This window comes from Corapipo altera, unplaced genomic scaffold (genome assembly GCF_003945725.1).
Source record: "Corapipo altera isolate COAL_440 unplaced genomic scaffold, ASM394572v1 190, whole genome shotgun sequence".
In the NCBI taxonomy this organism is placed as follows: domain Eukaryota; kingdom Metazoa; phylum Chordata; class Aves; order Passeriformes; family Pipridae; genus Corapipo; species Corapipo altera.
In genome coordinates, this window is record NW_020885006.1 from 299,954 (window position 1) to 316,683 (window position 16,730).

The 16,730-nt window shown below is 52.6% G+C and overlaps 1 protein-coding gene and 1 long non-coding RNA gene across 3 annotated transcripts in view; both read left to right on the forward strand.

Moving 5' to 3' along the window:
• Positions 1 to 12,137, forward strand: part of KLHL28 (kelch like family member 28) — a 14,306-nt gene extending 2,169 nt beyond the window's left edge. For both annotated transcript variants that reach the window (XM_027667334.1, XM_027667335.1), the window contains exons 2-5: positions 1,213 to 2,111; positions 5,635 to 6,078; positions 7,448 to 7,656; positions 8,705 to 12,137. In XM_027667334.1, the coding sequence (XP_027523135.1) occupies positions 1,213 to 2,111; positions 5,635 to 6,078; positions 7,448 to 7,656; positions 8,705 to 8,868 (1,716 nt within the window). In that variant the 3' untranslated portion in view covers positions 8,869 to 12,137. The remainder of the gene's footprint in view (positions 1 to 1,212; positions 2,112 to 5,634; positions 6,079 to 7,447; positions 7,657 to 8,704) is intronic.
• Positions 4,413 to 5,628, forward strand: LOC113958787. Its single transcript, XR_003531620.1, has 3 exons — positions 4,413 to 4,449; positions 5,266 to 5,402; positions 5,531 to 5,628. It is a non-coding gene; the product is annotated as an uncharacterized LOC113958787 (long non-coding RNA).
• Positions 12,138 to 16,730: the final 4,593 nt, after the last annotated feature.

Below are 16,730 nucleotides of genomic sequence, written 5' to 3' on the forward strand. Positions count from 1 at the left end.
TGTTCCCCAGCTCCCAGTGTTCCCCAGCTCCCAGTGTTCCCCAGCTCTGCTCTCTGCCACTTCCACAGGGATTTTGTGGCAGTGGAAGCCATGAGGTGAGGTGAGGCTCTCCTGAGCTCCATGCATCCAGGACACAGGAGCCTCTGCTCCTGCTTTTCCTGCCCCCCTGGCTCTGTGGGGCTGGTTTGCAGAGGGAAGGCATGGAATGGGAATGGAGAGCTGGCCCCTGAGAGGGAGAGTCCTGCCACAGCCTGGGAGAGGGGGGCACAGCAGGGCTGGGCTGCTCCCCAGGAGCACTGAGCAGGCAGGAGTTGGGCTGCACAAAGGAGTTTTAGAAGTTTTAAAACTTGGTCTAAATTAAGCCAGTTCTATTCTTCAGTTATCTCTTTATTTTTATTTTGATCACTGTTCAGTTCTCTCAAATCCCTGATGTAGAGCCATGGAATGTCCTGAGCTGGAAGGGACCCCCAAGGACCATCCAGTCCAACCCCTGACCCTGCCCAGGACACCCCAACAATCCCCCCCTGTCCCTCAGAGCATTGTCCAAACCCTCCTGGAGCTCTGGCAGCCTTGGGGCCGTGCCCACTGCCCTGGGGAGCCTGGGCAGTGCCAACCACCCTCTGGGGGAAGAACCTTTCCTTGAGATCCAACCTGACCCTGTCCTGGCACAATTCCAGGCCATTCCCTGGGTCCTGTCCCTGCTCACAGGGAGCAGAGATTGAGCTGCCCCTCAGGAGGAGCTGCAGCCCCCGCTGAGCTCTGCCCTCAATCTCCTGTTCTCCAGCTGAACAACCCAAGTGCCCTCAGCTGCTCCTTGTATGGCCCCTCCAAGCTCTTCACTGTCCTCATGTCCCTCCTTTGGACACCCTCCAGCAGCTTTAGATCTTTCTGATATTGTAGTACCCAAAACTGAGGCTGCCCCAGTAGAATCCTGTCACGTAGTCCATGCATCAGATAACAGGCATTTTACTCCATAACAAAAACAGTGATGGTTGAGTTGTGTTTTTGATGTGGAGATGGATCTGGCACAGGCTGTTCAGGTCCTGGATTTAACTCGCGTGAGACAGCATGGCACGTGAGGGTTGAAAAGGCGAGCTGGGGATCAATAAAGCTGGTCAGATAAAAGCAGAAATGGCAGTGCTTGTTAAATGTTACATGTGGCACGTGTGTGTGTGGGTGGAGCCCCAGTGACCGTCCCTGTGTCCCGCTCAGATGGACCCGTCGTCCCCGCCGTACCTGCTGGCCAAGCTGACCCCGCTGCACTCGGAGCAGCTCCTGCAGGGCCTCAACGTGCTGCGGCAGCACCGCGAGCTCTGCGACGTCGTGCTGCGCGTGGGCGACGCCAAGATCCACGCCCACAAGGTGGTGCTGGCCAGCATCAGCCCCTACTTCAAGGCCATGTTCACCGGGAACCTGTCGGAGAAGGAGAACGCCGAGGTGGAGTTCCAGTGCGTGGCCGAGGCGGCGCTGCAGGCCATCGTGGAGTACGCCTACACCGGCACCGTCTTCATCTCCCAGGACACCGTGGAGTCGCTGCTGCCCGCCGCCAACCTGCTCCAGGTGAAGCTGGTGGTCAAGGAGTGCTGCGCCTTCCTGGAGAGCCAGCTGGACCCCGGCAACTGCATCGGCATCTCGCGCTTCGCCGAGACCTACGGCTGCCATGACCTGTACCTGGCGGCCAACAAGTACATCTGCCAGAACTTCGAGGACGTGTGCCAGACCGAGGAGTTCCTGGAGCTCACGCACGCCGAGCTGGACGAGATCGTGTCCAACGACTGCCTCAACGTGGTGACGGAGGAGAGCGTGTTCTACGCGCTGGAGTCCTGGATCAAGTACGACGTGCAGGAGCGCCAGAAGCACCTGGCGCAGCTGCTGCACTGCGTGCGCCTGCCCCTGCTCAGCGTCAAGTTCCTCACGCGCCTCTACGAGGCCAACCACCTCATCCGGGACGACCACACCTGCAAGCACCTGCTCAACGAGGCCCTCAAGTACCACTTCATGCCCGAGCACAGACTGTCCCACCAGACCATGCTGATGACGCGGCCCCGCTGCGCCCCCAAAGTGCTCTGTGCCGTGGGGGGCAAGGCCGGGCTCTTCGCCTGCCTGGAGAGGTAAGGAAGGGATGCAGGGAGGGGTGGCCATGGGGTCTGGGACCACCCCGGGGCCCTTTGTCTGCCTAGAAAGGTAAGGAAGGGATACAGGCAGGGGTGGCCATGGTGTCTGTGGTCACCCCAGGGCTCCTTGTCTGCCTGGAAAGGTAAGGAATGGCCATGTGGAGGGATGGCCATGGTGTCTGGGATCACCCCAGGGCTCTTTGCCTGCCTGGAAGGGTGAGGAGTGGCAAGGGGGTGATGGCCGTGTGTGACTGTGATCCCCCCAGGTCAGGGTAACACACTCCTTGGACAGCTGTGATTTCAGAGCACTCACGGCTGGAAAAGACCTTCAAGTCCCCCCCTATTTGCAGGGTGTAGTTGCTGCTTTCTTTCATGAGAACTCTTAAGCAGGGTTGGTTTTTTTAACAAGCACAAGCACAATTCAAAATGCTTTCGTATTTCATGAGTAACCTGAAGTGCTGCAGGGTTTTGCTTGTGCCAACACACATAGCTGTGGAATCATTTTCATTCTGTTGATTGAGTTAATAACATGGTTAATTGAAGTTTGTGTCTTGCTTCTTTATCGTTTCAGGTATTTTCATTTTACGTGATTTTCCCCTGATTTATTATTATTCAAAAAAAATCACAAAAATTAACTTAATATGCTTCCTGATAACTCAAAAATCCTTGGAATTTAAACAGACTTATTCAGAGGAGAGCAAAGGAGCAGAAAAGGAGGCTCAGGGGGGACCTTCTGGTCTCACAACCCCCTGACAGGAGGGGGTAACTGGGGGGGGTCGGGCTCTGCTCCCAGGGAACAAGGGACAGGAGGAGAGGGAACGGCCTCCAGCTGTGCCAGGGGAGGCTCAGGTGGGACAGGAGGAGGAATTTCTCCCTGGAAAGGGTGGTGAGGCCTTGTCAGGGGCTGCCCAGGGAGGTTTGGAGTGCCCAGCCCTGGAGGTGTCCCAGGAAGGCCTGGCCGTGGCACTCAGTGCTCTGGGCTGGGGGACAAGGTGGGCATCGGGCACAGGGGGATCCATGGGCTGGGAGGGCTTTTCCAGCCTCAGGGATTCTGGGAAGGGGCTCTTGATCACGATGCAATCCTGATTTCAGTCTGTAGGTGCCCTCTCTGTGCTGGCAGGAGCAGGTAAGTGCCCATCCTCTCTTCCCTGGATTCCAGAAGGAACCTCCTGTTCCATCACTGGGGAGATCCCTGAGGCTCAGTATGGGAGCAGAAGGATTTGTAACAGAGAGAAGAATAATTTTGTTTCCCCAAACTGGTGTGGCTGGGTTTGCTTTAACATGGCATTAACATTTCCAGAACTGGGAGTTAAATTGTCTGTGTGTCTGCTTGTATCCATTTATACAAATATACATACATACATAAATACATACACACAAAGTGCTTTGATGTTGAGTGCCCTTATCAGCTCCATGAATGTTCCCTGTGCTCAGGGACTGCCTGAACTGGTTCCCCAGCTGGATTCTGGGATGTTCATTTACTCCAAGATACTCTTTTTCCATGACAGTTCCACGTTTGCTGATATGAATATACTCTTAAAAACCTGGGAAGAACCATATGTTCCTTTTCCCTGTGTTCAGAGAGATTGTCGAAATTATTTCATTTTTAAGGTTTTTCAGTTAATTTATAGGGACCAACATTAAACTACATGTTAGGTTTATAGATTTAAAAAATAAAGGGGGTTTTGTGCTTCATAAAAAAATCTGTTTGAGTGAATAAATTTGTCCTCTGATATTCTTCAGCTCTGCTTCTCTCCCAGCCCCTTCAGTGACTGTAACAGTGTTACCTAGCAGTGTAATTTGGATTATTTTAATTTCTTTTTTGCTTCTTCATAACAAAATTCCTGAGAATGTATTTAGTCTACATTCTCTAACACCAGCCTGGTGTTTCAGCAGCAGCTCCTGCTTCTGGGTTTTTAGTGCCTGTCAGCTCTCCAGGGACCTCATGCTCCTGGATGGTTCACATTTCCTCTCTACTGGAGAGCCTCTTAATTATTGAAGTCATTTATTAATTAAACTATTTAGGTGGATTGACTAGACTTTATATCGAGTAGGCTCAGGCCACCGTGTTCTGAGTATAATTAGAAGGAAATGCATTTTAAAGGCAGATTTTCAGGTTACTTTGTTCTACGCTGACATTTTGTTGAAATTATAGAGCGCACGTAAAATGTGTTTATAAAACTGCAAATTATACTTTCCAAGTGTATGTTTGTGCATAAATATAGAACGTGTCTCCTCCTCTCTAATTTGCTCTTCTCTCTTTGATCTTGGTGGCTGTTCTTTTTTTTTTTTTTTCTTTAAACTTACCCTTCTCGTCCCTTGGGTTTTTAGTTGGGTTTTCTCATGTGATCCCTGTTTTCCCATTCCAGCATGGAGATGTACTTCCCCCAGGATGACTCCAATTAGGTTTTCTTACCTGATCCCTGTGTTCCTATGCCAGCATGGAGATGTACTTCCCTCAGGATGACTCCAGTTAGGTTTTCTCCTGTGGTCCCTGTTTTCCTGTCCCAGCATGGAGATGTACTTCTCCAGAATGATCTAGTCAGGTTTTCTCACTTGATCCCTGTTTTCCAGTATGGAGATATACTTCCCCCAGGACAGCCTAGTTGGATTTTCTCAAATGATCCCTGTTTTCCTGTCCCAGCATGAAGATATACTTCCCCTAGGATGATTCCAATTAGGTTTTCCCACCTGATCCCTGTTTTCCTGTCTCAGCATGGAGATGTATTTCCCCCAGGACAGTCTAGTTCGGTTTTCTCACGTGATCCCTGTTTTCCTGTCCCAGCATGGAGATGTACTTCCCCCAGGACGACTCCAGTTAGGTTTCCTCATGTGATCCCTGTTTTCCTGTCCCAGCATGGAGATATACTTCCCCCAGGATGACTCCAATTAGGTTTTCCCACCTGATCCCTGTTTTCCTGTCCCAGCATGGAGATGTACTTCTCCAGAACGATCTAGTTGGGTTTTCTCACATGATCCCTGTTTTCTAGCATGGAGATGTGCTTCTCCAGAATGATCTAGTCAGGTTTTCTCACATGATCCGTTTTCTATCATGGAGATGTGCTTCTCCAGAATAATCTACTTGGGTTTTCCCACATGATCCGTGTTTTCCTGTCCCAGCATGGAGATGTGCTTCTCCAGAATTAGCTAGTTGGGTTTTCTCATGTGATCCCTGTTTTCCAGCATGGAGATGTATTTCCCCCAGGACAATCTAGTTGGATTTTCTCAAATGATCCCTGTTTTCCTGTCCCAGCATGGAGATGTACTTCTCCAGAATGATCTACTTGGGTTTTCTCAAATGATCCCTGTTTTCCAGTATGGAGATGTACTTCTCCAGAACGACTCCAATTAGGTTTTCCCACCTGATCCCTGTTTTCCAGCATGGAGATGTACTTCTCCAGAACGACTCCAATTAGGTTTTCCCACCTGATCCCTGTGTTCCCGTTCCAGCATGGAGATGTACTTCTCCAGACCGACTCCAGTTAGGTTTTCCCACCTGATCCCTGTGTTCCCGTTCCAGCATGGAGATGTACTTCCCGCAGAACGACTCGTGGATCGGCCTGGCCCCGCTGAGCATCCCGCGCTACGAGTTCGGGATCTGCGCCCTGGAGCAGAAGCTCTACGTGGTGGGCGGGATCGCCACGCACGTGTGCCAGGGCATCAGCTACAGGAAGCACGAGAGCTCGGTGGAGTGCTGGGACCCCGACACCAACACGTGGAGCTCGCTGGAGCGCATGTTCGAGAGCCGCAGCACGCTGGCCGTGGTGGTGCTGGCCGGGGAGCTCTACGCCCTGGGCGGCTACGACGGGCAGTCCTACCTGCGCACGGTGGAGAAGTACCTGCCCAAGGTGAAGGAGTGGCAGCTGGTGGCCCCCATGACGAAGACGCGGAGCTGCTTCGCGGCGGCCGTGCTGGACGGGATGATCTACGCCATCGGGGGCTACGGGCCCGCCCACATGAACAGGTACCTGCTCCTGGGACAGCCCTGCCAGCTCCACTTAAACCAGCCTCGGTACCCTGTGGGCCTCATAAACCCTCCCTGCGCTGTGTCAGCCTCGTGGTTCAGCTGGGAAGGCGTGGTTTAACTCACTCGGGGGGTTGGGTTCTTTTGGAAATCCTTGGGAAGGTGCCCAGTGCTCCACAGCAGAGCACCGAGTGCCACGGCTGGAGCTGTGCCAGGGCAGGGTCAGGTTGGATCTCAGGACAAGGTTCTTCCCCCAGAGGGTGGTTGGCACTGCCCAGGCTCCCCAGGGCAGTGGGCACAGCCCCAAGGCTGCCAGAGCTCCAGGAGGGTTTGGATGATCCTCTGGGGAACAGGGTGTGACCCTTGGGGATGTTCCTGTGCAGGGTCAGGAGTTGGACTGGATGGGCCTTGTGGGTCCCTTCCAACTCAGGGTATTCCATGATTCTGTGAATAATTTGGGTTAGTTATTCAAGGAGTGAATCCTACACCTTGCCATGCAGGCTCCTACAAGCTCTGGCATTAAACCAAGCTCAGTACTGGGTAATTAACCACCTTTTCTCCCAACTCTGTGCTGCTGCTGATCTTCTCCCCCCCTTTTTTTGTGCTCCTGGAGCTGCACTTGGACAGGGAACAGCTCAGTGCCACAAGTGTGTTAATGACTGACCATCTGTATAGCTCCAGTGATCACAAAAATTAATAATGATGACAATTCATTTCCATTCAATCCCTCTACTACCCTCAGTGTTCGATCAGCAGCCTCTTTACTGCTTTTCCTGAGGAATATAAATACACTCTCTGCTTTCCTCTCTGAATGTTATTTTCAGGCAAACCTCAAGGAAGTTTTTGATTTGCTGTGTTACCCAAATAGATGCATTGTGGATCTGCATTGTGTTCAGTTTTCCATTAGTTGATTTTTTAAAAAATTAGCACCAGACATCCTGGAAAGAGCTTTCACCTCTGAGGGAGCTTGGGTGGTTTCAGGGTGTGACCTGAAGGCCCAGGGTAGGGGCACGAGGACATCAGAGAGGCTGAGCTGCAGTCACTGTGTCAGGGGGAAACATCACAGAATTGTTGAGGTGGGAAAAGGCCTCTGAGATCATGGAGTCCAAACTTAGACTGAAAATGTTATAAAAATATGGTAAAACTGTTTTTTGGCAACCCTGTTGGGACCCTCCACCCGCTTTGGTTGTGGAAGGACCCTGGGACAGGATTGGTGCTTCCAAGGTGGTAACACACAGTCTGTTGGTGCTGCAAAGCAACTGCACCAGGGGATTTGCCATCAGCTCCAGCACTTGCCTTTGTGTTTCACTGTTCCTGTGCTGGGCAGGACTGGCTGTGCCCATGACAGAGGCTGTGTTTGTCCCTGCAGCATGGAGCGCTACGATCCAAGCAAGAACTCCTGGGAGACAGTGGCCTCCATGGCTGACAAGAGGATCAACTTCGGCGTGGGTGTCATGCTGGGCTTCATCTTCGTGGTGGGGGGACACAACGGGGTGTCCCACCTGTCCAGCATCGAGAGATACGACCCCCACCAGAACCAGTGGACGGTGTGCCGGCCCATGAAGGAGCCCAGGACAGGTGGGACATGCAGGGGGAACTCAGGGGTCCTGTCAGGGATGACCTGTCTGAGCTGATAGAACCTGCAGTTAGTCTGCAGAGCATTGCACTTCATCTGGGGGTGCAGGTCACTTAGTCAGCTCTGGGAAAGAATCTTTATTTACCTCTAAATCCAGCTTATTAATACTGAGCTGTAGAAAAAAAAACATGGAGTAATATTTCTATTCTACCTCCTGCATCTGCACTGATTTTGAGGCTGTTTCAGCAGTTCTGTGGTCACTGTCCTGCTGTGTTTGATGTGGACACTCAGGGGTGTATTGCTGTGGTGCAGCTGCAGCTCCTCCCAAGGGGCAGCTCAATCTCTGCTCCCTGTGAGCAGGGACAGGACCCAGGGAGCAGCTGGAGCTGTGCCAGGGCAGGGTCAGGTTGGATCTCAGGACAAGGTTCTTCCCCCAGAGGGTGGTTGGCACTGCCCAGGCTCCCCAAGGCTGCCAGAGCTCCAGGAGGGTTTGGACAACGCTCTGGGGCACAGGGGGGGATTGTTGGGGTGTCCTGGGCAGGGCCAGGGGTGGGACTGGATGGTCCTTGGGGGTCCCTTCCCACTCAGGGTATTCCATAGTTCTGTTCTCCAGTCTCTTCTGCCTCCCTGCCAAGGTGTTGTGGGGACAGGAGAACATTGTTTTATCACAGGAAAGGGCATGAGAGCAGTAAAAAAGGAGTGTCTGACCTGGGCAGAAAGGGCTCTTCCCTGACACCCATTTTCTTTAGGGACACCCCAGAGAGGAGGCTGTGGGGACCCCCTTGTTGAGGTGGAGGGAGGGTGGTTGCAGCTAGGAGCAGAGGTGCCCATGCCAGCCCTGTCTCAGGGGCAGAGGTGCCCATGCCAACCCTGTCTCAGGAGCAGAGGTGCCCATCCCAGCCCTGTCTCAGGAGCAGAGGTGCCCATCCCAGCCCTGACTGAGTGGTGCCCATGCCAACCCTGTCTCAGGGGCAGAGGTGCCCATGCCAGCCCTGTCTCAGGGGCAGAGGTGCCCATGCCAGCCCTGTCTCACAGCGTTTCCCCCCGCAGGGGTCGGGGCGGCGGTGATCGATAACTGCCTGTACGTGGTGGGGGGGCACTCGGGCTCCTCCTACCTGAACACGGTGCAGAGGTACGAGCCCATCTCGGACACGTGGCTGGACTCTGCAGGGATGATGTACTGCCGCTGCAACTTCGGCCTGGCTGCGCTTTGATGGAGGGCAGGACCCGCCCACCTCACCGGGGCCAAGGGAGCCGGAGCTGCTTGGAAACGATCCTTGGAAACGATCCGTGCTGCGGGGCCCGGAGCTGCCAGCTGAGGAACCTGCCGAGGTTGGGATTAAAATGAGGATTTGTTTTCTTCCCATAATTGGCCTTTGTTTTTCAGCAGCAAAGGGATGGAAAGCTGCTTCACCAGCTGGCTTTAGCTGGCCCCCTGCCCGCGGCAGTGGGGTTTAGGGAGTACTGTCCACGCCTGGGATCCGGTTGGAAACTTGTCCATCTAACCCTTTCTAGAGCTTTCCTCTCTTCCTCCTGCCTCCTCTGGAATATGAAGTTTACTGTGCTTGGGGTGAGAGCTGTGTGAGTGTGTGTGTGAGTGCAGGGTTTGCTGAGTGGTGCCTGGCTGTGGCTGCACACGGAGGAAGCACCAGTGCTTCATGGGTTTTTTATGACCAGTAACTCAAGGGCTGCCTTGTTTCTGTATCTCAAGGTTTGTAAATAATAAATGCCATAGGATGTTGCCTGTACACTCTCCTTTGTTACCTGCTCGCTGGTAGGAGGGCTGGGAGGATCATTAGGAACTCCTTAGGGACATTTACAGGGCAAGTTTCTTGCCTCTTCACGGCGTTTTTGGGTCTGATGACGAGAAATTGCATTTTTAACTTTCCCTCCCGTTTTCTTTCTGTGGAGAAACGACTGCTAGATGGTCTGACTTCATCTTGCTGCGTGTTTTTGGTTGGAATGCAAGGAAGAATCCCAGCAGCAGCATTCCCAGCATGATGCACAACAATCCCTGGAGCCCAGCCCGTCCCCTCCTCCCCCCCGAGCTCACCCGTGTCCGTGTTCCCTGGGACCTCCTTTTTTAAAGAATGTATGATCTGCTTCCTCAGAGTGTTCCCATCTACAAATGGTGCTAAATGTGGGGTTGGCAAGGGGGCTGTTCCTGGTTTCAGTGCATAAAACACATTTGGGTTGTTCCAGTTCCTTCTCTGCTCCATCCCCCTGTGCCTGTGGAGCTGTCCCAGATCACACAGCGAGCTCCTCCCTGGGTACTGCAGTGGGGTTTTATTTCACATCTGTTTGTTGTTCCCATTCTCACAAACAGGGAGATCCCAGCTCGGGTTCTTCACACAGTTTTGCCTTTAGCACCAGTGCAGTGAGTTCAAGGCCCAGGGCTCATCCCAAACCCGGGTCCTGCTGAGGCCGAAGGTCATCCCTGGGATTAACCACAGTGTCACTGTGTGACAGCCCAGAACTCGGTGAGAATTGGGGCAGAGGGATAGAACCCAACGCTGTGAGTTAGAACCTTTATTTAAAATAGAATTAAAATCGATTTTTAGCTAATTTAGACTGTTTTGGGTTGTCCTCTGACCACAGTTACCTTGGATTTGTGTTGCTCTCTGTCTGCCTGTTACCAGGCCTGGTACTGAGGAGTTTTTCTGCCTCCAGAGTTCCTTTCCCTTTGTTGTAACATGTTAAATTAATGTTTGTTTCCCCTTGGTTTTCAAGCCCACATAGTATTATTTTTGACAGTGCAATAATATTTAAAATAGTTGCTTTAAAAGCCATTTCTTTATAATTCTGCTGAGCTGGGGGCGGGGGGAGGTTGAGTGCACTGGATTTATCCTGAGTTCCTGTGGAGCTGCTTGCAGCCAGGGAAGCAGTGCTGGTCCTGTTCTTCCATCCTGGACACTCAGATTGAACTGGTCAAGGAGGATGTTTGACCATAAAACATTGCTCATAAATAACAGGTTTTTGCAGAGACTATAAAACCCTTCAGGTCTTCTTCAGATTTGATAGAATTAAGCAGGACTTCAAATGTATATAAGGTAAACTGCATTGAAAACGCTGAAACTGTTGATTTAACCCACTAAGGATTCCAGTTATAGCAATAATAACCTGATTTAGTTATTCCAGGGCATCTCTTGGTAGGACATGAGGAGCTGCATGGCTGTATTTGCATGTCTGTGTGTGGAGAGGAGAAGAAATCATGGAATCATGGAATGGTTTGGGTTGGAGGGACCTTAAAGCCCACCCAGTCCCACCCCCTGCCACGGGCAGGGACACTTTCCACTGGCCCAGGTTGCTCCAACCTGGCCTTGGACACTTCCAGGGATGGACCAGAATAAAAAACCCGTGGGTCAGGTGGTTATTTGTATAAACATCTTTCAATGGCAGCATTCAAAGCACTTAAAGCTGCAAAAGTGTTTTATGCTCATTCCCCAGGCAGTGGGACTGTTAAATCCCTGAATGGTTTGGGTTGGAAGGGACCTTAAAGCCCATCTCACCCCACCTTCTGCCAGGGGCAGTTCTTAGGGAATCATGTCCCTTAAAATCATGCCATCCCCATTTCCCATCCAGGTGCTGCTTGTCCTGTCCCTGAAGTGCTTTGGGTAGAGGAGGATCAGACACAACAATCGGTGTAAATCTGCTTTTAAAGATCAATAATCTCATGGGAATGTCTGTCTGCAGGTTAAAAATTAAGGACCTTCAACCAAGATGTCACAACAACTCCAAATTATCATCCAGTTCCAGTTCTGACTCTCTCCATTTATCTGTAAAGCACTTTACAACGGGTTGCAGTGAGCTTATACGTGCACATACAGCTCCTGAACTTCTGCTTTTTTTAAGATATTCATCTTTAAGCTGCTTGACAGTCTCTCTCCCTAGGAATGCTTTCCTTTCAGGAAGCCTAGTTGGAATTTCTCGAGGGGTAAATGTGTCCAGTCCACATTCCAGACAGGTTTTTTCTGGGGGGGTAACGTGTTATTTCCATGGAGTTCCCATCCGTAAGTCCCCGTCCACTGTATGAAACAATGCAAAACGCCCCAACTTGCCTTAAATTCTTCCTCTTGACCTGAAATGCAGAGAACTGGATGATAATTCCTACTTTTTTGCCTTATGAGCTGTGCTGTATTTTAAACCCAAGGATTTTTAGCAGGATTTAATAACTGTACAGACAATAATGTACCAAGTGGGACTCGGACTCGCCCCGAGGGCTTTCCCTGGGAGTCAGAGCTGATCCCTGTGGTTTGTGGAGTGGTTTTACCTGTGCACCTCTTTTCTTTTTCTTCAGCAGCAACGTCCCGAGTTTGTTCTTGTTTACAAAAGTGGCATTTGAGTCCCACAGGAAAAGAACTGTGAGGTGTTTTTGGGGTCTTTGGTAGTTCCCAAGGTGTTGCTCTTGTGCTCTGTAAGTATTTGTTGTAACTATTTCATTGAATGTGAAACCATTTAGTAAATAAACCTGGGGAAAAACTCACTTGTCTGATGGTTGGTCATGGAGCTCCCACCTCCATCCCTGCCACACTTCCATGCTTCCTGGCCCTTCTCCCCCCTGTTTTTCCAGGCAGTTTATGATCAAGTCTCTTTTTTTTTTTTTTTTTTTTTTTTTTACCCACACACTGCTTTAATTTACTATTAATGCACTTCCACAAGCTCCAGCACTCACAGGATCAGAGCACACTGACGGTGAGGTGGATTGTTGCTCTGCAGAATGAGACATTCCCATGCTGAGGAAATGCTGGGAGAGCTGGGATTGTCCAGCCTGGAAGAGGCTTCAAGGTTCCTGACTGTGGCCTTCCAGGTCCTGAAGGAGCTACAGGAAAGATGGAGAGAGACTGTTTACAAGGGTCTGGAGAGACAGGACATGGAATGGCTTCCCACTGCCAGAGGGCAGGGTTAGGTGGGATATTGGGAAGGAATTGCTGGCTGGGAGGGTGGGGAGGCCCTGACCCGGGTTGCCCAGAGAAGCTGTGGCTGCCCCTGGATCCCTGGAAGTGTCCAAGGCCAGGCTGGAGCAACCTGGGCCAGTGGAAGGTGTCCCTGCCCATGACAGGGTTGGCACTGGATGGGCTCTAAGCTCCCTTCCCAACCCAAACCATTCCATGATTCTGTGATTATTTGTCATTACTATTTGTGGGTTTTTTTATAATTCTACACTTGAATATTTTCATGAAAATATGCAAATGGCAGGGACACCTCCCACTAGCCCAGGTTGCTCCAAGCCCAGGTTGCTTCAACCTGGCCTTGGACACTTCCAGGGATCCAGAGGCAGCCACAGCTTCTCTGGGAAAGGATGTGTTGGGATGTTACAGCTGGGGACTGAAGGGCCCACAGGGCCTGGGGAAGGGGAAAGGGACAATCCTTCCCATGCCAGGTCGAGTTGTTCAGAACAAGTAGAAGAGTGTTTAAGGAGAACAGAAACAGCCTTTCCCTTCAGTTCTCCAGAGGAGAGGACAAGTTCCATGTCTGGCAGGTTGTGTTCTTAGATGGTGCCATTATTAATTCCAGTCCTGTGTGCTTTGAAGCAGGGAAATTATATTTCTCTCCGTGCTGTTACTTGAGAGCTGGAGCTGAGTGCAGGCTGAGAGCTCTGTGTAACCTGAGAGGGAGTGCAGACACCAAGAGCTCAGAGCTGCACAGCTGGGGCCGTGTTTTGGCTCTGACAGCTCCAGCCCGCAGAGGGGTTGCTCAGCCCTTTACCAATTTTAGGATGCAGCCGGGATTTCGTTCTGAGGTGAGCCTGGGTTTGCCTGGCAGAGCCCCCCACCCTTGAAGGACAAAGCAGAGCCAAGAGATCCCTCTCTGCACTGTTAAAGGTGTGGTTTAAGATTCCTGGGGGGACTAAAACAAACACCCTGGACTGCTCAGCTGCTGTGGGCAGCAAGGGAACCACCACAAGAGAATGGGAAGTGCCCTTAAATCTCTCTCCCTGTGTCCCAAGGGAGACACCACATTGCCATCAGCACAGCGTTCCAAGGAATGTGCCAGCCAGGGGAGAAGCTGCCTGTGAGTGGGTATCCCACTGGGATCCATGGAACATGTTGATTCCCAGGGTTTACAGGGCTGTGAGCAGAGCAGGCACAAGCTGGAACCTGGAAGAGCTGGGAGGGTTCAGCCTGGAATTCTGTGACCCCCACAGCAATTGCAGCAGAGCCCAAAGCTCCAGGGGCACTTTGGGCACCTGAGGCTTTGAGTGTAAGAAGTATGAACATGATACAGAACACTCTTCATCTCCCTCTCCTCTCACCCTCCCTGCCTGGAAGGTGGTCTGTGCTCTCCCATGTTCCTGCTTCCACACCACGGGTGGTTTGGAGCTGAGGGATGGGGGTTTCCAGCATCCCCTGGTGACTCCAACATTTCTCTGTGCTGGGAGCAGAGCAAAGCAAACACTTCACTCATTATGCATTTCCTGGCAATGCACATATTAGGAATTTGAAGATATTAAGTTTTTATTTAGGGTGTTTAGGGAAATATATCCATCTGTTCATCCCTGAGACAGACGGGGGGGGAAGGCTGAGGCTTCAGGTGCATTTTCTAACCGTAAAACTGGGCTCAGCCCCCTTCAGCCTCTCACCTAAACCAGCCTGAAACCCTAATTCCAACCCCCCTGCCATGGGCAGGGACACCTTCCACTGGACCAGGTTGCTCCAAGCCCCATCCAGCCTGGCCTGGGACACTTCCAGAGATGGATCAGAATAAAAAATCCGTTGGTCAGGTGATTATTTATAGAAACATCTTCCAGTTACAGAAGTCAAAGCACATCCCATGGCTGCAGTCACCGAGCTCCAGCACCACGGACAGCACAGCCCGGGATGCCATTCCCATGGGAATCCCGTCTTTCTTTGGGGAGGCCCAGGCTGACTGCAGGGAGCCTGATGATGAAATCCAGCAGCTGATAACGCCCTGCAGGGCATCAGACATGAACTGTGTAGCAGCAGATGGAAAATCCATGGAAATCCTGCTCCTTTGTGGCAACATCACTGCTAAAAAGCCGTGGGAAGAGAGGCTGGGAGTGATGGGCAGGAGAGAGAGGCTGAGGCTGGGAACTGGGATAAGTGGGATGGATAAAATTGACTTTTCCCACTGTCCCTGCCTAGGTCATGCCTATCCAGGCTGGATCTGCAGCTGTGGGGATGAGGTTGCCCAGAGAAGCTGTGGCTGCCCCATCCCTGGAAGTGTCCAAGGCCAGGTTGGAGCAACCTGGGACAGTGGGAGGTGTCCCTGCCCGTGGCAGGGGGTGTGACTGGATGGGCTTTAAGGTCCTTTCCCACCCAACCCATTCCATGGTTTGTGACTCTCTCAGCATCCTTGATGCTGCAGGTCACAGTCTGAAGCTCGGGGGTGGTTTGGGTGCCTCTCTGAGAATATGAGAGTGTAAAAATGAGTATAAAACATTCTCCCTCCACCTCTCCCCTCTCTGTGGCTCAGGGCATCCATCTGCTGCTGAGCAGAGACCATGGTGAGCTGTGTTCCACAAATCCCCTGGGGAGCTGCTGCCTCCCAGATGGATCCACAGGGACGTTGGCTGCTGGAGGGGACAAGTACACTGTGCTGTGTCCAGCTCCTGCTGTACAGAGACATTCAAATTGCACTTTTGAGGCATACTTTGTGTTTTACAACCCAGGAGACAAAGAGGTGCCCGTTTGGAGGTCAGACAGAGGCCCTGCACTGCCCTGTCAGCAAACCCAAACCAGCCCTGCAGTGCTTTATTCAGGGCACTCAGGGAAAGGTTTTTACCCCTTTTATTCACACGTACAAATACTTTTCCTGAGGGAGACTCATCCTGTGCCCTGAGGGTGCTGTGCCAGCCAGGATGGGTCTGTGTGCCCACAGGAAAACCCCCCAGAGGTTGGGCCCTGGAGGCTCTGAGCACCTTGCACAGCCCTGACTGGGATTTGGGGGCCAGCCCCCAGCCCGAGGGGAGCAGGCACAGCCAGGGCCCTGCTCATGGAAACAGGGGGACCACGTTTCCCTGGGCAGCTAGGGAATGGGGGGATTTTGGGGCGCTGGGCTCTGCAACCCCATTCCTTCCTCTACATCAAAATTCCACAGGCACATCCCAAACAAACAGTGAATTCACAAATGGCTCCACTTTACTGAGTTTTTAAATGAAAGTTGAAAACCTCTGGTTTATGGTGTGAGGGAATAGACTGGACTGGCTTTGGGATCCCCCTCTCAGCACTCCTGCCCATCCCATGGTGCTGCTCATCCCAGGTCAGGCAGGAGGGGTCCCACAACCCCTTACCCACCTCCCTGGGGTGCTCTGGACACCAAGGGGCTTATTCAGCCCAACAGCAGCAACACAGGCAGAGAGATTTCTTCTCCAATTAATTTTTCCTTTTTTCCCCCTTTTCCCAGGCACTGCTGGAAGGGCTGCTCACTGACACCCACGTGTGTCCCCTCTGCTCAGTCACACTGAAGAGCTGTGGGCAGGGGAGCAGATCAGGATGTTATACCCCCCTCCCAGCCAGCAATTCCTTCCCAATCTCCCATCTCTCCCTGCCCTCTGGCAGTGGGAAGCCATTCCCTGTGTCCTGTCCCTCCATCCCTTGTCCCCAGTCCCTCTCCAGCTCTCCTGGAGCCCCTTTAGGCCCTGCAAGGGGCTCTCAGCATTCCCTGGATCCTTCTCCAGGGGAACCCCCCCAGCTCTCCCAGCCTTTCCTACAGGAGAAGGAGGTTCAGCTGCTCCATCCCCAGGGGAGCGAGACCGGGCAGAGCCTGGAGGTGCCCCCGTGCCCGGGCATCCCGCTGGTGCTGCTCCAGCCCCCCGGCTGTGGGGACAGTCCCGTCCCTGCCGGGCTGTCCCTGCCCCGGGCCGGGGTCACTCCCGGGGCCGCCGGAGCTGCCGCGGGGCCCCAGCGCTGCCTCGTCCTTCCATTCCGGGGGGCTGGGGAGAGCGGAGCCAGCGCGAACATTCCTCGAGGAACGGGCTTTCCCGGGCGGCTGGCGGGGAGATGCAAAGCCGCTCTTTCCCGGTGTAATTCCCGGTGTAATTCCCGGCTCCGGCGGCGCTCCGGGAGCGGAGCTGCAGCGGGGCCGGGCGGGCACTGGGTGTCAGTGTGGGATCGGG